The sequence below is a fragment of the Humulus lupulus genome, chromosome 3 (assembly GCF_963169125.1).
Source record: "Humulus lupulus chromosome 3, drHumLupu1.1, whole genome shotgun sequence".
NCBI classification, from domain to species: domain Eukaryota; kingdom Viridiplantae; phylum Streptophyta; class Magnoliopsida; order Rosales; family Cannabaceae; genus Humulus; species Humulus lupulus.
In genome coordinates, this window is record NC_084795.1 from 5,965,475 (window position 1) to 5,987,277 (window position 21,803).

Genomic DNA, 21,803 nt, shown 5'->3' on the forward strand with positions numbered 1-21,803 from the left:
TTTTGAATTTGGATGAGAGTATAAGGTTTGTGGGATCATTGGCATTTGAAATTTGGGTTTGATCAGTGGCCATTGTGAATGGGAGAGGAAGCAGAAAAAAAAAATTGGATCAGAATGCTCGTGATACCATGTAAGATAAATGAAGGCTTGATACTTTTCATTAATAATGATAGCCTTTAAATAGGCTTACAAAAGAACTAATAATGAGATATATAAGCTAACAATATTGACTGTATAATCAACTACGTAATATCTGCTATATGATATATTGACTACGAAATATATGCAGTATATAAAATAGTATTGACTAAGAGCACTCTCAATGGGTGCTCTACTCCATCATTTAAAATAACTCATCAAAACACATATTTTTCTATTTTACCTCTAAGTTTTACATTATACCATACATCAGCTTCTCTATATCATTTAAATATATTTTATTACTTAAAGTAAAATAAAATAATTAAAAAAAAGAAATAATAAATATATACTAAATGGAGAGAGAAAGCTTATAAAAAAATAATAATATTAAAATATTATATAAATGATATGTAAATGTAGATGTGTATTTATTAGAGTTTGTGCATAGCTATTATAAATATATGTATAAAGGAGCTGATGGAAGATGTTTTTATGAGTTTTAGCTAAATATTATAGAAAAAGTGTATTACAAAATATATCACCAAAACATACATTTTTATAATTTACCTCAAACTTTTACATTATACCATACATTTACTTCTCTATTTTTTCTCTACATCATTTATATATTATATTTTTAAAAATATTTTATTCATTTTAAGAAATAAAATAATTAAATATAATAGTATCACCCTCATATATATATACAAAAATATATAAAAAATAATAAAATATTTATAGCTTGATGAATAGTATTTCACTACATATAGAGAAATACTATTCATTTAGGTAAAAAAAATATAACTTTATTGGAAGACTAGTTAGGGATTTTTTTTTACTATATTATAAAGAATAACACATTTTAACTCATAGAGCTCTAAGTATATAAAAACAAAAAACGTGATTATATAAAATAAATGAAGTACACGTGTATTTTTTATCTTCACACTTTTCAAACTTGCTGAGCCAAAACGAGTATAAATGAAACCTCTTAGTAAGAAGGTTCCTTGAAACTTTCGAGTTATTAGAATCAATGTTGAACAGTCTCTAACAACTATAAAAATCGTCTTCAACCCGACTTTCACCATGTTCAATATGAAAATCGTCTTCTTCTATCTCGTATCAGCTCTCATATTCTTAAATCTCTACACTTTTTCACATTCCTTTGTTGATGCCGCCGACCCCCAATACGAGGCCTGCAGAGTCCCCAAAATTTGTGGAAACCAAACAATAAGCTTCCCTTTCTTCATTCAGGGCCAGCAAGAGTCTTACTGCGGCTACCCACGCTTCAACCTCTCCTGTGACCCAAATGGCCGCTCCATTCTCAACCTCTCCGGCCAAAACTACGTCGTTCGACAAATCTTCTACCATAACCGATCTGTTATTGTCTCGAACGCCGCGTTGCTGGATCCTGAAGAAAACGGCTGCATCACTTCTGTGCCGAATTTAACTCTCTCCTCCTCTGATTTCAAGATCGCCGAGGGTCAAAGTAGTGTAGTTTTGCTGTATAATTGTCGAGCTTCTTCTTCGGTTGGGGGGAGCAATCGTCTTCTGAAGTACAGGATCGGTTGCTACGCGGAAAACCAGACGAATTCGGTGTTGGCTATTTATGAGAGCGGCGGAGATCAATTGGCTCAGGCGTCGAGAATGTGTGGTCCGATTGGAGATGTGGTGGTGGCCAATACGAAGGCGGTGGATGGGTATATGGGAGGTAGCAGTGAGAACGAAGGAATGTTGATGAGGGAGGTGTTGAGGAGAGGGTTCATGCTTACATGGTTGGCCAGTGACTGTGGCTTATGCGAGGGCAGTGGGGGCAAGTGTGGATTTATGGTGCCGTCCTATCATTTCTGGTGCTTCTGCCCTGATAGGCCTCACGCCTTGAAGTGTTTTCCGCCGTCGGGTTAGTTTTCTTAACCACTCATTCACTTCTCCACTTTTTGTTCATTATCTCTTTTTAATTAAACTTATACAATTGCAAATTATATGTGAGAGAGGTGAGGTGAGGTGAGGTGAGGTGAGGCGGAGCACTATATATAATTAATACCCACCATTATTAGAGATATATGGACTAAAACACCATTATTTATTTATATCAGCACCCTATGCACTTAAATATTACACATAATAATATGTCACTGTTTTTTAAAACAGTGAGTCTCTACTTTTATAAATGTGATTGGCTAGGCTAAACTGTCACATCACTTTATGTAATATTTTGGTGTATATTTTGGGTACACATACCATTACTCTATTTATATTTAGAGTAATGATATGTGCACACACTTTTTATACTCAAACATTACATATACTTATGTAGCAAGTCGTTTTAGTTTAGTGGGACCCATCTAAACTAAAAATAATTTCAAGAAATGACAGAATTTCTAAACTATTTTAAGGTTATGTTAAAAATATATCATTAAACTAAAGTCAAAAGAAAATTAATTGAGGGACTTGAACCCCCTCCTAACACAGTGGTTCTGTCCTTGCTTCTCGGTCCACAATTGTTTGACGTAGATTATAGGACTAATAAGCGTTTCGAGTATGGGCCTCATCGATTAGTAAACATTGGTTTAGAGCATCAGTAACTGAATGGCAATACCCATACATATGGGATTGTTGTGCATAAATACCTCAAACTGAATGACATATTTTACCTCATGTAACCGTGTGTCAACAGTGCCACGACATATATGTCGTGTACTATTCACACAATTTTTTTTTTTAATATATATATAATATTTTTTTTAAAAAAATAAATATATTTATATCTTATATATATAAAGATATATAAGCATATTAGTATTATTTGCGTCTATCTTTTATGTTGAGTTTTTTAAATTATAAATACACATAATTTAATTTTCTAAATAAAATTTCAAATATTTCATAATTAATTTTTTATATAATTTATTTTAATTTGTGTATGAAAATTCTTATTCTACACTATAAGAAAATAAAATTAACATTGAAATTGATTAAAGATACAAAATATAATTAAAATATTACAAACTTACATTCTATTTTATTAAAAAATAATATAATAATAAATAATATATTTTGGTGTAATTTTTTGTGTTGTGGTTGGAATGGAAAAAAAATAGAGAATTTATAACAAATGGCCCAAATTAAGTGCATTTGAAGCTCAATGTCCTCATTTTAAAAATTGTAGAAAAATAACCTTTTAGATCATTAATGTACTAAATTACCCTTACTGTATCATTTCTATCATATTTATTAACAAAACAATGTGAATGAGAGTGATATTACCAACAAATTTCTTAGCAAAAAAAAAAACAACAACGAGAAGGAGAGGAAGAAGTTGACTATTTACTTCTGTGGTCGCCGACAATTGAATCTCAATCTACTTTTCTCCATTTTTTCCGGTAAAGAAAGAAGGGCACATATGGAATTTCACTGTATTAGTTTTTTGGAATGGGCTATTTATTGATTATTTTTTAAAGAAAGACATTTATCTAAATAATGTCTCATTTGGGGGCTAATTTGCTTGTTAGCCCAAAAAAAAATACAGTGCTAAAATTCCTTAATTTTGGTATTAGTGCAACACCATATATAGTGTTATGGATTTGAGATGTCTTTAAAGAAAATAGGCCTAATAAGAAAGTGAAGCTAAATTTTTAATTGTGTTATTACAACACATAAATTGTTATTATAACACATCAAGTATTTATAGAAAAGAAAAGAAAGAGGTAGTCATTTAAATTCCCCTAGTGCTACGTAGAAAAACTTCCGTGAAAATATTGGTCAGTGCCATCCATACATGGCGTTACAACATCTCTGCAGCCTTGTTATTTTGGATTGCTTTAAAGGCCTATATTTTTATTTGAGTGTTGCTATTCCATATCCAACACTTTAAGAGATAATATTTTATGGTTAGTTAACGATACCCAATAATACTTACTAAATTTAAATATATAAGAATTTATATTAAATGTATCAATAATAGTATGCCACATTTTTGTGATGGTGTACACCAATAATATCTCTTAGTAATTTTCTTTTTATTTTTATCAAAAAACATACCTTTATTAAAAACTTTATTTAAGTGCATAGGAGGGAAATGTCACATTAGTAACGAAAATGATCAATTGCAGTGTTTAAATGTTTTGATGCCAAAAAGGTCTCGTATTGGAACACAAACACAAACACAAATCTTGGCGTCCCTAATTACTCATGTTTTTTTCCCTTCCCCTATTTGTCTTTTTTAATTATTCTTCTGAATTTAAATAATATTTCAACATCATTGCAAAAAACATTAAAAAAATAATAATAATAATATATTGGACAATACTCATATAGGGGCTTCACTTTAAGTCCTACTCGTGGAACTCTTCAGTGTTCTCGACCTGTGTACAGTTTTCAACACGATTTTTTTTATGACTGTGTATATTGTAGCTATTTAGAGCATCCTGCAAAATTTCAGAATATTCTGAATAGTTTACAGTACCGAAAATTAAGTTCAAACATGTTGCTTTCTACGCGCATAAAAAAAATTAGTCACGCGTGCAACAATATTTTTGAACTTATTTTTCGATACTGTAAACTATTTGGAATTTTCTGAAAATTTGTAATATGCTCAAAATAACTACAATACACAGTCATAAAAAAATCACGCCAAAAAGTGGGCTTAAAGTGAAGCCCTAGGAGAATTGTCCATATTATATTATTCATATATGCACATGACAACATTTGTTAATCTTTTTCAACGTAATGAATATGAGATTGTAGAAAGATTTTACATATAATTGGACTTTTTGATATTGGTAAATTTCAATTTTATATATATATACCTCTTCGATCGTCTTTTTATTTCTGTAACTAACCCAGGTTTTCTTCGTGAATTCAGGAAAGAAGGGAATGCTTGGATTAGGACTAGGTAAGAATCCCTATCGATTAAATTTATGATTCTTACAAATAAACATCCAAGCACAATTTAAAATATATATATTTATAAAATTGAAAGTATTGCAAAAAATATACAATTAATCAGTTAGTTCTGTAAGAGAAAATATCTCACATGTAAAGTGTGTGAGTATATTCAACAATTTATAAGAGTATGAGTTACTCCACTTATAACCCCAATTGGTTTTGAGATGAAACCTCATACTTCTTACCATGCACCACAATCTACTTCTAAACCAATTTCCACATTCTAACAAGTTCAAATTTCTTTGCTTCCATAAATTAATTCTACTTGATCGGTAGGATCATTGATCAAACATGCATGTGAGTTTGCCCTTTCATTTCCTTTCTTCGATTTTGATTGCATGCAGGTGTTATTCTTGGTGGAATTGGAATTATTGTAAGTGCATTAGTTGCATGGCGACTGTGGAAGAAGAAGCATCAAACTGATGAAAACGCCGAGGCCTTCCTAAAAAGATATGGGCCCATTCAAGTTAGAAGATATAGTTATTCGAATATTAAGAAATTGACAAACTCATTTGCAGAAAAATTAGGGCAAGGAGGTTTTGGTGATGTATACAAAGGAAAGTTAGATGATGGTCAGCTTGTTGCAGTGAAGGTGTTGAACAAATCAAAGAGCAAAGATGGACAAGAATTTATCAATGAGGTAGCGACTATAAGCAGAACTTCCCATATCAATGTTGTCACTTTATTGGGATTTTGTTTTGATGGTCCCAAAAAAGCTCTAATTTACGAGTTCATGCCCAATGGATCTCTTGAAAAATTTATATTTGATGACAATACTACAACTGATGATGAAAACAGTCATCACTTAGATTGGGAAGCTTGCCATCAAATCTCACTCGGCATTGCCAAGGGACTTGAGTATTTGCATCGTGGTTGCCACACCCAAATTTTACATTTTGACATCAAACCTCATAATATTCTTCTTGATGTTGGGTTTGTGCCCAAAATTTCAGATTTTGGCCTTGCCAAAATCTGTAAAAGGGAAGAAAGTCATGTTTCAATGTTGGGCCCAAGAGGGACTGCTGGATATATTGCTCCTGAAGTATTTAATAGAAACTTTGGAAGTGTCTCACATAAGTCAGATGTCTATAGCTATGGAATGATGGTGTTAGAAATGATAGGAGGGAGAAAAAATATTAATATCCAAGTTGATAATACGAGTGATATATATTTCTCACATTGGATCTACAAGCGCCTTGAGTTAGATGAGAATCTTGGATTGAAGAGAATCATTAATGAAGAAGAGGGAGTGAGAGTTAAGAAATTAATAATAGTAAGTTTGTGGTGCATTCAAACAAACCCTTCGAATCGACCAGCCATGAGTCGAGTAATTGAAATGTTGGAAGGGAGAGTTGATTCCTTGGAAGTTCCACCCCAACCTTTCTTGTATTCACCCTCAAGATCACCACCACCACAATCTTCTTAAGCATTTGTAAGTTAGATATTTGAAGTGGTGTTTACAAGTTCCCGAGTTATGTGTGTTAGATAATATTATATATTCCAATGAAAATATGAAGAAAAAAAATACAACTCTAACCAAGAAATTACAATTATTAAATTTGATTGATAAATAAAGTTACAACTCTAACGCAAAAGATACATATAAATTAAATAAAGTTACAATTTATGAAGAAGTGAAAGAGAATGAGATTACAAACGCAAGATAATAACAATACAAATATAATAACAAGATAATAAAATAATAAGAATAGAAGAATATGAAGAATGCTTTTACATTTTAATAGCTTACCAAGTGATTATTAATAACTAATTCAAAATGTGGAATACTATATATAGGCTATTAAGTCAAAAGTATAATTTTTTTTATAATAATCTTTACCCCCATTGCCACAAATTAACCAATTGAATGAATCATATAAATAAAATTGAGTAATTAGAAAAACACTACAGTTTTTATAGTTTTTATATAGTTCGATACCACCTAGACCTCAAAGTTCCACTCGTTGATAAAATTGATTAGTAAGGTATAGCAAAATACAAAATGATTAGTAAGGTTTAACAAAATACAAAATTACAATTGACTTATGCATAAATAAATTCCATTTATACTTAAGAATATATTATTATTATTATTATTATTATTATTATAATGATATTTTATATATTTTAATTTATATTAATATAAGTATTAAATATCTAGTTTTGTATTATATATTATTATAATAATAATATTTTATAATATTGTAATTCATACTTATATAATTAGTAAAAAATTAGAATTATATATTACTATCAAAATAATATTATAACATTTAAATTTACATTAATATAATTATTAAATATCTAGTCTTTTATTATATATTATTATAATAATGATATTTTCTAACATTTGAATTTATATAAATTTAATTATTATATATGTAGTATTATATTAAATAATATTATAATAATGATATTTTATAATATTTGAATTTATATTAATATAATTAATAGATATATATATATATTTTAGTTAGTTTTAAATGAATATTTCGTTAAATATTCAATATTTAATTAAAATGAAACCAAACAAACTGTTAAAACTAAGAATTTTCGTTTTCTACGCACTTTTTTTATAGAAGATATAATTCTATATAACAAAAAATAAAAAAATATATAAAAAAAAAACTACCCAGGATAAAATAAAAAAAATAAAAGAATAATAAACTACTTATATGTATATATAAACAAAAACAATTAAATCTATTTATATATAAATTTAAGTGAGGCACATAATATGAATCTAATTTTATTTTTCTTATTTTTAAATTATTTTTTTCTCACTAAAAGTACTATTTTTTTTCTAATAGAATATTTATATTTTTCCATTATAGTTAATTATTTTGGTAAATATAATCATCATTTAGCAATTTTGTTTTTTCACTTCATTTTGTAATTTGAGAAAATACCAAGTATTTCTATTAAAAGTGTGAGCTTCCAACTTGGTTAGTACATATGTTATTGGAAACTTCAATAAATATTAATTTCTCATAACTGCACAATAATAAACAAACACTAATCTCTCTCAACGATGGTCAGGTCACGATGCAGCTTGAAGTTGCTTAAGCTTTAAAGTATCATATAGTTATAGTATAGAGTTAGCAAATTTAGCGGAGGAGACTTTGGATTTGGTGGGATTAAAATTGCAGTGATTACGATGAAAGTTTTGGAGTCTTTGTGAATGTGCGCTAATTCAATGTTTTTTTATTTTGTTTCTTTCCTTTTTGCAGTCAAAGGATAAAGGATAAAAAGTTTGTGCCTAAAGATACGATATCTCCAATCTATAATACTATATATGGTGTTACACCAATACCAAAACTAAGAAATCTTAGCATTATATTTTTTTTCTATTACAATCACAATACCAAAAATTACACCAAAAAGTATATTCTTTATTATTTTATTATTTCATCTTATATATAAAATAATATACATATATATTTATTATTAAATACTAATATAAAAAACAAAATAGTACTGTTTTTTGTTTTTTTCCGTTGCTACAGTAACCCACCATATTGGTAGGTTACTGTAGTTTGACAGCATAATGGAATGATAAATAAAGTTGGGTTGGATTTGATTTGATTTTGTGCATTTTTTAGCACTATATTTACTGTTTTGCAGTTCAGTTGGAGCTGCCCTAAGAGATTGAAAATGAGAACACATAATCAAGCAGTGATAACTAAACTACTATTCATCATATATATATATAATTTCTCTAAATAAATTAGAATTGTAAATAGGGGCTATGAGATTCATCCAATACCCAAGACAAAGGTGACAATATTTATGAATATCATCACAATTTTCTTACGATGATTTGAAATAAGTGTCATTTCTTTCCTCTCACAGAAAGCATATGTAATTAGGGTACTCATGATTATCTTGGTCTTCTGTTGGAGAACTTGAGAAGCAAAATCCTGCTCAACCAACCAAGTATTGACGGCTTTCTAAGGAACTGTGGACCACTTCAGTTTGTAGATATATATAGTTATGTCGAAGTAAAGAGAACGACCAACTCCTTCAAAGAAAAATAACACCAAGGAGGCTTTGGTAGTGTCTACAGAGGAAAGTTACATCATGGCTCTCTAATTTCTATGAAACTGTTACTTGAAAAAGAAAATGGAGAAAAACTCATCAATGAAGTAGCAACCTTCAGCAGAATTTCTCATGTCAACATTGTTTCTTTGTTGGATTTTGTTTTGACTCTTGTAATAAGCATGTTTTGTGCGGGTGTTTTACTAAATAACAAATCATGATCTCAAATGCATATGTATTGTGTATTTGTTGCATCTGGTGATCTCTGTGTTTTCACAACACTTGCTACATTGGATAGGTTTTCAGTTAGTTTTAACTAATTATGTTTAAGTGATTGTTAGGAGTTCTGTTAGGATCAGTTACCTATTCATGTATACAGGTCGTTTTGGGTCTTAGATTCAGTGTGCTAATCAACGGACCCTTTGTAGAATTTTTGTTGTTGTCTTCTTTGTTTTTCTCTCTTGTCTTTGATGCAGACTTTTTGTTAGGGTTTGAAACTTCATTCATGGAGCTGAGTTCGACATTCTTGAAGCAGTAGAATAGAGGGTTCTGGTCTAAAATTTCTGAAGGGATTTCAGAAAGAGGTGTTGAAGGGATTTCAATATTACTTCTAAGGTATTTAGAAGCAAAAAAATTGAGTGAGAGACTCAATAGTGGGTGAATGTAAATCTTTCTATATAGTTTCATTTGTTATTTAGCAAATTAGTGTTTTGAGATGGTAATTTGTAAATGTCATGATTTGATATAGTGAAAGTTTTTACTTTGGTGTTTGCGACCCAAGGAGTAGTTGATTTATTCACTAAACTCGTAAAAATCTTTGTACGTTCTTTACTATTCTTCTAGCTTGTCCTTTATAGAATTGTTAATTCATTCATAATGTTCATAGACAACTAAAGTAATTTTTCAGACACCAGAGCTCTTATCTATGAGTTCATGGCCAGTGAATCTATTGAGAAGTATGTCTTTGAAGACAATGCAACTGCAAACAATCATAAGTTGGATGGAAATACAAATTATCAGATCTCACTTGGCATTGCTAGGGGATTAGAGTATTTGCATCGTGGTTGCAACACTAAGATTTCACCATTTGATATTAAACCTCACAATATCATTTTTTAAGCTAACCTTGTGCTCCAAATCTCAGATTTTAGCTTTGCTAAGATTTGTAACAAAAAAAGAAAGTCTACTCTCTATGTGGGTCGAAGAGAGACTATTGGATATATTGCTCTTGAATTGTTCAGTAGAATATTTGGAGGGGTCTCATTTAAGTATAATGTTTATAGTTATGGAATGCTAATGTCAGAGTTGAGTTTACTCGTTGACTTTTTACAACTGACTAGAGCTAGGTGAAGAGAATAATTAATGAATTAGATAGAGTGAAAGTGACAAAAATGATCATTGTGATTTGTGAGCATGTGGTGCATAAAAACTGACCCTTCCACTAGACCAACAATTAGTAAATAAAGTTGGAAGGGTTACTTATAATACTGAAATCTGCTTGATTACATTCCAATGTTCCAAAACAACCATGCCAAAGTAATGAATGAAAACATAGCAAAAATGATACCAAATGAAAACAGACAACCCTCTGTCCAAAAATTACCCAAGCCTTCAATTTTGATTTAACTTATCAGAATTAATTTCCAAAAATAATTAATACAATTGGAAAAATGAAGTCGGGATCAACCAGTCATGTGCAAGTTGGTACTTTTCAAACTTGCTGAGCCAAAACGAGTATAAATGAAACTTCAAAGTAAGAAGGCTCCTTGAAACTTTCGAGTTATTAGAATCAATGTTGAACAGTCTCCAACTACTATAAAGATCGTCTTCAACCCGACTTTCACCATGTTCAATATGAAAATCGTCTTCTACTATCTCGTATCAGCTCTCATATTCTTAAATCTCTACACTTTTTCACATTCCTTTGTTGATGCCGCCGACCCCCAATACGAGGCCTGCAGAGTCCCCAAAATTTGTGGAGACCAAACAATAAGCTTCCCTTTCTTCATTCAGGGCCAGCAAGAGTCTTACTGCGGCTACCCATACCCAGGCTTCAACCTCTCCTGTGACCCAAATGGCCGCTCCATTCTCAACCTCTCCGGCCAAAACTACGTCGTTCGACAAATCTTCTACCATAACCGATCTGTTATTGTCTCGAACGCCGCGTTACTGGATCCTGAAGAAAACGGTTGCATCGCTTCTGTACCGAATTTAACTCTCTCCTCTGATTTCAAGATCGCCGAGGGTCAAAATAGTGTAGTTTTGCTGTATAATTGTCGAGCTTTTTCTTCGGTTGGGAGGAGCAATCCTCTTCTGAAGTACAGGATCGGTTGCTATGCGGAAAACCAGACGAATTCGGTGTTGGCTATTTATGAGAGCGACGGAGATCAATTGGCTCAGGCGTCGAGAACGTGTGGTCCGATTGGAGATGTGGTGGTGGCCAATACGAAGGCGGTGGATGGGTATATGGGAGGTAGCAGTGAGAACGAAGGAATGTTGATGAGAGAGGTGTTGAGGAGAGGGTTCATGCTTACGTGGTTGGCTAGTGACTGTAGCTTATGCGAGATCAGTGGGGGTAAGTGTGGATTTATGGTGCCGTCCTATCATTTCCGGTGCTTCTGCCCTGATATGCCTCACGCCGCGAGGTGTTTTCCGGCGGCATCGGGTTAGTTTTCTGAACCACTCATTCACTTCTCCACTTTTTGTTCATTATCTCTTTTTAGTTATGAGTATATAGTTTTTGTTTTGTAGTTTACCTTTCAAATTTGGTTGGATGGTTTATTTTTAAAAGGGTTTATACATCCTGTGTTTTGCTTTTGACACATTATTGTTTGGACTTGTTATTTTGTAAAATTGTTCAAATAATCTTTTAAATTTGATTTTGATGAACAAAAAATTAAATATAACAACATAATTTTTAGACAGAATAATTGTATTTTTGTTCTGAGTTGTTAGTTTGATGAATTATTTGTGATTTTAATTCATTTTTTTTTATCAAAATCGGATTTAGGGATCTATTTGAACTATTTTAGAAAATACAGAGTCCAAAAAGTAATTTGTTAAAACACAGGATCCAAACAGGTAATGAGGCAAAACACAAGGACTAAAATAGTATAAACCCTTCTTAAAATAATTGTAGTTTACATTTTAAATGATTATAGTTTAAAAAAATAAAATAAGTATTGTGATTAGAAAAATAAGTATTAAGTAATTGTTTTTAAATTTTGAATAAAAGTGAAAGGGGTTAACTAAAACGTAATACCACTTCTTCATTAAACATAGGCGATTGTAGTGATTAAGTTAAGTAAGCATTCTTGGTAAGAGGGGAGAGTCAAGATCAAATATGAAGGGGAAGGGGATAATAACAAAAAATTATAATTTCAAGGAATAACAGAATTTCTAAACTATTTTAAGGTTATTTTAGAAATATATCATTAAACTAAAGTTAAAAGAAAATTAATTGAGGGACTTGAGCCCCCTCCTAACACGGCGGTTTCGTCCTTGTTTCTTGGTCCACAATTGTTTGAAATGTAGATTATAGGACTAATAAGCGTTTCGAGTATGCGTCTCATTGATTAGTAAACGTTGGTTTAAAGCAAATAGGCCTAATAAGAAAGTGAAGCTAAATTTTAAATTGTGTTATTACAACATAAATTGTTATTATAACACATGAAGTATTTATAGGAAAGAAAGGAAAGAGGCGGTCATCTAAATTCCCCTAGTGCTACAAAGAAAAACTTTTGTGAAAATATTGATCAATGCCATCTATACATGGTGTTACAACATCTCATCAGCCTCGTTATTTTGGACTGCTTCAACTGCTTCAAAGGCCTGTATTTTTATTTGAGTGTTGCTATTCGATATTTTAAGGTGTCCAACACCATATGAGCTAATATTTTATAGTTAGTTAATGATACTCCATAATGCTTACTAAATTTAAATATATAAGAATTAATATTAGATGTATTAATAATAGTATGTCATATTTTTGTGATGGTGTACACCAATAATATCTCTTAATAATTCTCTTTTTATTTTTATCAAAAAGCACACATTTATTAAAACTTTATTCAAGTGCAGAGGAGGGAAATGTCACATTAGTAACGAAAATGATCAATTGCAGTGTTTAAATGTATTGTATTGGAACACATACACAAACACAAATCTTGGCATCCCTAAACACTTCCCTTCCCTTATTTCTCTTTTTTAATTATTTTCTGAATTTAAATAATATTTCAACATTATTGCAAAAAATATTAAAAAAATAATAATAATGTATTGGACAATTCTTATATAGGGGCTTCACTTTAAGTCCTACCGGTGAGACTCTTCAATGTTCTCGATCAGTGAACAATTTTCAGCACGATTTTTTTTATGATTGTGTATATTGTAGCTATTTAGAGCATCTTGTAAATTTTCAGAAAATTCTGAATAATTTACAATATCGAAAAATAAGTTCAAAAATGTTGTTGCACGATTTTTTTATGCGTGTGGAAAGCAACATGTTTGAACTTAGTTTTCGGTACTGTAAATTATTCAGAATTTTCTGAAAATTTGCAGGATGCTCCAAATAGCTACAATATACATGATTATAAAAAAAAATCGCGCCGAAAGCTATTCACGGGTCGAGAATCAGTAAAGCTTAAAGTGAAGTGCTAGGATAATTGTCATAATATATTAACATCATTCAATTATCTCATTCTATTCATACATGCACGTGACAACATTTGTTAATCTTATTCAACATAATGAATATGAGATTGTAGAAAGATTTTATATATAATTGGACTTATTGATACTGGTAAATTTCAATTTTATATCTATATATATATATACCTCTTCAATTGTCTTTTTATTTCTGTAACTAACCCAGGTTTTCTTCGTGAATTCAGGAAAGAATGGAAAGCTTGGATTAGGATTGGGTAAGATTCCCTATCGATTAAATTTCTAATTCCTGCAGATAAACATCAAAGCACAATTTAAAAATATATATTTATAAAATTGAAAGTATTGTAAAAGATATACAATTAATCAGTTAGTTCTGTTAGAGAAAATATCTCACATGTAAAGTGTGTGGGTATATTCAACAATTTATAAGAGTATGGGTTACTCCACTCATAACCAATTGGTTTTGAGATGAAACCTCATACTTTTTACCATGCACTACAATCTACTTCTAAACCACTTTTCACATTCTAACAAGTTCAAATTTCTTTGCTTCCATAAATTAATTCTACTTGATCTGTAGGATCATTGATCAAACATGCATGTGAGTTGCGCTTTCATTTCCTTTCTTCGATTCTGATTGCATGCAGGTGTTATTCTTGGTGGAATTGGAATTATTGTAAGTGCAGTAGTTGCATGGCGACTGTGGAAGAAGAAGCATCAAACTGATGAGAACGTTGAGGTCTTCCTGAAAAGATATGGGCCCATTCAAGTTGGAAGATATAGTTATTCGAAAATTAAGAAATTGACAAACTCATTTGCAGAAAAATTAGGGCAAGGAGGTTTTGGTGATGTATACAAAGGAAAGTTAGATGACGGTCGGCTAGTTGCGGTGAAGGTGTTGAACAAATCAAAGAGCAAAGATGGACAAGAACTTATCAATGAGGTAGCGACTATAAGCAGAACTTCCCATATCAATGTTGTCACTCTATTGGGATTTTGTTTTGATGGTCCCAAAAAAGCTCTAATTTACGAGTTCATGCCCAATGGATCTCTTGAGAAATTTATATTTGATGACAATACTACAGTTGATGATGAAAACAGTTATCACTTAGATTGGGAAACTTGCCATCAAATCTCACTCGGCATTGCCAAGGGACTTGAGTATTTGCATCGTGGTTGCAACACCCAAATTTTACATTTTGACATCAAACCTCATAATATTCTTCTTGATGTTGGGTTTGTGCCCAAAATTTCAGATTTTGGCCTCGCCAAAATTTGTAAAAGGGAAGAAAGTCATGTTTCAATGTTGGGCCCAAGAGGGACTGCTGGATATATTGCTCCTGAAGTATTTAATAGAAACTTTGGAAATGTCTCACATAAGTCAGATGTCTATAGCTATGGAATGATGGTGTTAGAGATGATAGGAGGGAGAAAAAATATTAATATCCAAGTTGATAATACAAGTGAGATATATTTTCCACATTGGATTTACAAGCGCCTTGAGTTAAATGAGAATCTTGGATTGAAGAGAATCATTAATGAAGAAGAGGGAGTGAGAGTTAAGAAGTTGATAATAGTAAGCTTGTGGTGCATTCAAACAAGCCCTTCAAATCGACCAGCCATGAATCGAGTAATTGAAATGTTGGAAGGGAGAGTTGATTCCTTGGAAGTTCCACCCCAACCTTTCTTGTATTCACCCTCAAGATCATCACCACCTGAATCTTCTTAAGCATTTGTAAGTTAGATATTTGAAGTGGTTTTTACAAGTTGCTGAGTTATGTGTGTTAGATAATATTATATATTCCAATGGAAATATGAAAAAAAATACAACTCTAACTAAGAAATTACAACTATTAAATTTGATTGATAAATAAAGTTACAACTCTAACGCAAAAGATACAGATAAGTTAAATAAAGTAACAATTTATGAAGAAGTGAAAGAGAATGAGATTACAAACGCAAGATAATAACAACAAGATAATAAAATAAGAATAATAGAAGAATATGAAGAATGCTTTTACATTTTAATAGCTTACAAAGTGATTATTAATAACTAATTCAAAATGTGGAATACTATATATAGGCTATTAAGTCAAAAGTATAATTTTTTTTATAATAATCTTTACCCCCATTGCCACAAATTAACCAATTGAATGTATCACATAAATAAAATTGAGTAATTAGAAAAACACTAAAGTTTTTATATGGTTCGGTACCACGTAGTCCACAAAGCTTCACTCATTGATAAAATTGATTAGTAAGGTATAACAAAATACAAAATTACAATTGACTTATATATAAATAAATTCTATTTATACTTATGTCACAATTTGATTAGATGTCAAAAACATATATTTTGTTGATTTTAAATGTCAAAATAAATTTAAGTTTAAAGTGATATTTTCATGAAATTAATGAGAAATATTTGAATTGAATTTAACTTATTTATATTTTTCAAAAAATAAATGTAGTTTGGCATAAATAAAAGAAGAGAAAAAGGAAAGATTTAAAACTGAAAATAAAATATGAAAAGTGGTATTTTGAAGAAATTTGGACCAAGCCCAGCCCAAGCCCTCTCTCTACAGTACTCCTCCGGCCTAGCTCCTGCAGTAAGCCCAACCCACTTGGAGAGCAAAGCCCATGTGCCACTTGCAGTAGGCCAGCCCATGTGCTCAAGAGCATCCAAGTTCTCCCATGTTCACTTCCACTCCACTAGCCAAGCCCATTACTCCATGCTCTCCACTCCCAGGCCACCTTGGGAAACCACAAGGAAAATTAAAAGGAAACAATGCCATCTTTTCCTTTTATTCAGAAGAAGCCATAGGTCATTCCATTGCACAAAACCAACCATTTTTGGTAGTGATCCATGTGCTCTTTTCTCCTCCAATAGAACCTTGACACACATCTATTTTCAGCCAAAATTCATGAGTAATTGCTAGGAGTCCCTCTTGCAAATTATATTAAGTTTATTTTCATTTTAGTCCTTTATATTCTCCAATAAATAGAACATTTCATTCACCATTCTCTACACAAATTCTCTCTTACACCATCCCATTCTTTTTATTTTGGTATGTTTAGAAGTGACTTTTTATTTTGAATTTATAAATGTTTTTCAAAGCTTAATGTTTGAATTTTATTAATTGTTTCTTCATTATTTGGTTTATGCAATTAATATATATTATTAATTTTCTCTGATAATTACAAACGATATTATGTTAATTCTTTATTTCTCATAACAATGATATGTGAATGCGCTTCCAAGTAAAAAAAATTATTATTCAAATATATTTGCAAATTATTATGTGCTTAAATGATATCTTTCGGCCTTGGGATATGAACGTTCTAGTTGAGTTTTAATATAAATAAAAATGAATTGGTGACTAAAACATATTGTGGAATCTCGATGCCTTACCAAACCTCTTATCATTTGTTTTCCTTTTATTTTAATCCTTCTAACACAAAACCACAAAATATTCGTTCTTGTTACTTTTCTCACATTACTTATTTCTTAAGCGTTTTACTTTTTGTTTCTTTACTTCCTCGTGGAATCAACCGCCCCTCTATACTACGACTGATGCTTAGTAGAAATCATATTTTGGGCTTAAACACAAGCTTTTGTACACTCTTCTTCTAATCTAGCTTCACAAATGTCACATTCACACTTGAACTCCTTTCGATGTATGACTTCTCTCAAAGACAATGCTTTCTTTCCGAGAAAGGCTTAAAGCAAGTCCTCTCTTGAAGAAGATGCTGAATACCTTTCCAATGGATGTTTCTTCCCAAAATAGTTTGTTATAGAAAGATACTACACAACACCTTTACACTACACCAAGAAATTCACTCTTAATTTTTGGTTGCTTGGACTGCTATTTATAGATGAATGGTCGTCCAAAGTTGATCCATAAAATCTGCAAGAAAGAAAGATTTGCAACATTTCTTAAATAGAATATTCTGCTAATCAGATGCTCAGTCTTTCAAGGCAAAAATATCATTTGTTAAGATATAGGTGGTAGTGAATATAGATAGACTGCAATTCCGGATTCATTGTGGGTACAAATCTTTTTTCCATTAGAATCTGAATCATTTACAAATCAACTCATATCGTGCAAGATTATTTTATCTCAATATAAGTAATTAAATAAACATATCAAATTGTCTCAATCAATTTGGAAATAAAAAAGGAAATAATAAAGTTTTTAATAAAAACTGTGGAAGGGTTTCACATAAATTAGATGTCTACATGCAGCTTTATGGAATGATGGTTTTAGAAATGATATAAGGGAGAAAAAAATATTAATATCCAAGTTCATAATAACTTCAATTAAAGAGCTTTAATTTCGGTTTTTACATAATAATTGAAGTTAAAAAGTACCTTTTAACTTTGGTTTTTATATAATAACCGAAGTTAAAGAGTAACTTTTAACTTCATTTTTTAAATACTTTTAACTTCGTTTGAATTAATTTCAGTTAATATTTTTGCGAGATCCAAAAAAACGAAAATAAAAGCCTATTTTTGTAATTGTGGTGATGTTTATAGATATGGGGAATGATGATTCTAGAACTAATTGGAGGAAGAAAAATTATCAATACAACAGTCGATAATACAAGTGAAATATATATTCTCCTCACTCGATTTATAAGCCACTTGAGTTCAATATGAAGAACTGAGTCAGAAAAAAAAGTATGAATAATGAAGAACATAAAGTGAAAGTAAAGAAGATAGCAATAGTAAGATTGTGGTTCTTGTTGGTTTCAGCTCACACTTAACTAATGCCACATGTTCTTGCATATGTCATGCCTTGAAGTTAGTATGTTAAGTTTGTTTGTTACTCTTTAGAAGTACCGTACCTAAGCCTTTTATAGCTAATCTAATTTGATATTGATACTACCTTTACAATTATACACTACACTTCTTTTGTGTCAATCAAACGCGTTACGTTGACTGACGCTGTTAACCGAGAATCAACATTTGTGGCAGTTGAGCACTGCCATAAATGCAAGGGCATTTGCGTCAGTAATAACACTGACGCTGTTAATTGGCGAAGTTTGCGTCAGTAGCCAACTGACGCCGTTAATGCACTATTTGCGTCAGTGGGCATCTGACGCTAACGGTGTGTTTGCGCCAGTGCCCCACTGACGCAAACATGTCGTTAGCGTTAGTTGTCCACTCACGCAAACACGCCGTTAGCGTGAATTGCGCACTAACGCAAACGGTGCGCCTAGTATTAAATCTCAGCCATCGTCACCGAGCCCCTCATTCTTCCAAATTCGAAAACTTAGGTTTTTTCCCAACAACCAATGGCGCCTCCAAATTTCTTGACCTATTTTGGTGAGATTTTTTATTAATTTTATGATTAAATTGATGAATATAATATGTTTATGAATCTTATACGTAGTTTTTTTTTGTATAGATTTTTTATTTTGAAAAATCAAAACCCAAAAACCATCTTCTTGATTTTTTTTCTCTGACTGGGTTCGCAGGGGTCATGTAAGTAGTTGGGGTCACGGGCGCCATGAGGGTTGCTGGGGTCGCAGGGGTTGAGAGATGGTTGCTGGGGTCGCGGGCGCCATGAGGGTTGCTGGGACTGGGTACAGGGAGCTTGGGGTCGCATAGGGTGGCTGGGGGGTTGGGTACACGGGGTCAGGGTTCATAACATTTTTTTTTAATTTTTTTTAATATAGCATTTGCGTCAGTGCCCATCTGTTACAAATGCCACGTTTGTGACAGTTGGGCACTGACGCAAATGTCAGGCTGCCTTGCGTCATGAGATTCCGCGTTAGTTTTAAAACTGACGCAAAAAATCAATTGTGGTAGTTAGAAACTGTCACAAATAACATTTTTTGTAGTAGTGATAATTAAGATGATGAGTTTGATATAATTAAAGAATTAATTTATTATGTAATGAAAACAACTTCAAGTGAAACTATAGATAATAGTTCTTATCTAAATTTTATGGTCACAAAGAGTTTTAAGACCACGTCTTTTTCTTTTCTTTTCTTTTCTTTTTTTGGTACTAATTCCTTTGTTGGACATACAATGATCAAATCATGAATCTTATACCAACTAACATATTTACTATATATAATTTTTTTATTGGCCATTCAAAAATTGAATCTCACTAATTAACCAGTAAATTGATGGACTACTCCTGATATTTGTTAAATCTTCCAATGCCAATTAAGAAGACCTATATAGGTAAGATTCTCCTTCCATGTAGTAGACATGTTTTTCTAAAAAGCTTAAAAATAGAAGACAAAACAAAAATAAGTTTCATTCATGTATTACAGAATGTATTAGGGGTGAACATTTTACCTGCAAAACTCGAAGATCTGCACAACCCATTCGACCTGCAACCTGAAAACCTATTTTTTGGTCAAATCCGTTAATTTCGAGTCGGATTATACTTGAACTCGAGAATGTTCAAGTCGGGTTCGGGTGTGGTAAATACACATACACGGGTTCGGGTGAATAAATAAATAAAAAATTATTTTAATTTTAATTCAAATTCAAATTTGATGACAAAAAAACCCTAACCCCCTACCCTTTCATAAAAATTTACCAAGACCTAATTTGTAAAAAAAATCAATTGAACCAAACTAACGACAAAATAAAAAAAAACATGTGAAAAACATGTGAAAAGTAAAAGAAAAAATTAAAAAAGTGTCACAAAATTGGTATTTTTGAATTTTTTTTACCAAGGCATATTTTCGGCCCAATCCCACCCGAAATCCGACCCTACCCTACTAAACCTGAAAACCAAAATTTTCCAAAAAACTGAAAAATTCAGAGTGGATTCGGTACCCCATTTCTCAAACCGAAACCTGCAAAACTCAAACCCGATATAACCGAAACCCAAAAATCTGATCGGTGTACATCCCTAAATTATTTATTACAGGGGAAAAGAACTATAAAATTTTCTTTGCTTTTTCCCTTAAAAAAATCTTATTTTAATTTAGCCATGCTCTTTCATATTTTCTTTCAAGTGGATCTGATCATATATATATATATATATTCCTAATCATTAGAAGCGATTGTAAAAAAAATATCACGTTAATTAATTGGTCTCTAGGTATGTGTATAGAAAAAGTATATATAACAAGTCAACATGCCAATGGATTTACGAGGTAAATTACCAATTATGTTTATGAGATTTTTTTTTTCTATTTCTCTTTCATTATATAGTTTTGAATTTGTCAGGGAGAATAAAATATTATAAATTATATGTTTAATATAATATTAAATTTAAATTTAATTAAATTTTATTTAAGTTACTAAATATATAATTTTATTATTTTTAAATAATTATTATGGTAAAATATCTTAAAAATATTATATTATTTTATTTAAATTGAAATTATATATACAATCTACCGTTAAATATAAGAATATTCCGTTAAAGTTAACGAAAAACATATATAAAATTGTTAAAACAAAAAGTTTGTTGTCTACATATTTTTTATATAGAAGAAATATACCCAATCTTTAATTTTATTCATTATTTTATATTATTGTTAAATAATTTGTATATTTTGAGAATTAATTACTACTCCTCGTTATTCAGTTGTAGATTCCTCTTTACCTGTAAGAATTATGAAATAATTTATGTCATTTATTAGAATATATATATTTTTATTAAGGAAATTTTTTGGCATTCCATGCTGCTAGATTAATAAATATATTATTTAAGAAAAAGAGTAATAAATATATAATATTGGTCAGTTACTTAAAATTAAGTTTTAGCATTAAACGCGGAGCAATCGAAGAGACCCCAGTATAGCCGGCCTCATGATTTTCCATGACATGATTTCACACGTTAAAATCACATCAAATAAAACGAAAAAACTTCCCTTGCTTTCTCAGAACACTCCAAAACTCATAATTCTCTCACTTTCCCAAACTTTCTCTCCCTCCAAACAACCCCTTTCAAGGCTTTATAACTCGATACCAATCTCTCGCTTTCTCTCCCTCCTCTCTCTCAAAAAACCCATATTTGAAATACAAGGAATCA

At 31.0% G+C, this 21,803-nt stretch overlaps 2 protein-coding genes across 2 annotated transcripts; both read left to right on the forward strand.

Moving 5' to 3' along the window:
• Positions 1-1,138: 1,138 nt before the first annotated feature.
• On the forward strand, positions 1,139-6,551 carry LOC133821919 (LEAF RUST 10 DISEASE-RESISTANCE LOCUS RECEPTOR-LIKE PROTEIN KINASE-like 2.4). The gene is made up of 3 exons (XM_062254095.1): positions 1,139-2,041; positions 5,006-5,035; positions 5,433-6,551. Exons 1-3 carry the CDS (start codon positions 1,228-1,230, stop codon positions 6,512-6,514), a joined length of 1,926 nt encoding a protein of 641 aa, XP_062110079.1. The 5' UTR covers positions 1,139-1,227; the 3' UTR covers positions 6,515-6,551.
• A 4,019-nt stretch (positions 6,552-10,570) lies between these two features.
• On the forward strand, positions 10,571-15,568 carry LOC133821921 (LEAF RUST 10 DISEASE-RESISTANCE LOCUS RECEPTOR-LIKE PROTEIN KINASE-like 2.1). The gene is made up of 3 exons (XM_062254097.1): positions 10,571-11,791; positions 14,019-14,048; positions 14,442-15,568. The coding sequence occupies exons 1-3, from the start codon at positions 10,972-10,974 to the stop codon at positions 15,521-15,523; spliced, it is 1,932 nt and encodes a 643-aa protein (XP_062110081.1). The 5' UTR covers positions 10,571-10,971; the 3' UTR covers positions 15,524-15,568.
• The last annotated feature ends 6,235 nt before the right edge of the window (positions 15,569-21,803 follow it).

What these genes read in the sequence shown, in the direction of transcription:
- LOC133821919 (XM_062254095.1), top strand. Translation starts at nt 1,228, where the DNA reads ATGTTCAATATGAAAATCGTCTTCTTCTATCTCGTATCAGCTCTCATA. An exon ending in GAAGTGTTTTCCGCCGTCGG is followed by an intron (nt 2,042 to 5,005) that starts GTTAGTTTTCTT and finishes TCGTGAATTCAG; the next exon opens with GAAAGAAGGGAATGCTTGGA. An exon ending in AATGCTTGGATTAGGACTAG is followed by an intron (nt 5,036 to 5,432) that starts GTAAGAATCCCT and finishes GATTGCATGCAG; the next exon opens with GTGTTATTCTTGGTGGAATT.
- LOC133821921 (XM_062254097.1), top strand. Translation starts at nt 10,972, where the DNA reads ATGTTCAATATGAAAATCGTCTTCTACTATCTCGTATCAGCTCTCATA. An exon ending in GTGTTTTCCGGCGGCATCGG is followed by an intron (nt 11,792 to 14,018) that starts GTTAGTTTTCTG and finishes TCGTGAATTCAG; the next exon opens with GAAAGAATGGAAAGCTTGGA. An exon ending in AAAGCTTGGATTAGGATTGG is followed by an intron (nt 14,049 to 14,441) that starts GTAAGATTCCCT and finishes GATTGCATGCAG; the next exon opens with GTGTTATTCTTGGTGGAATT.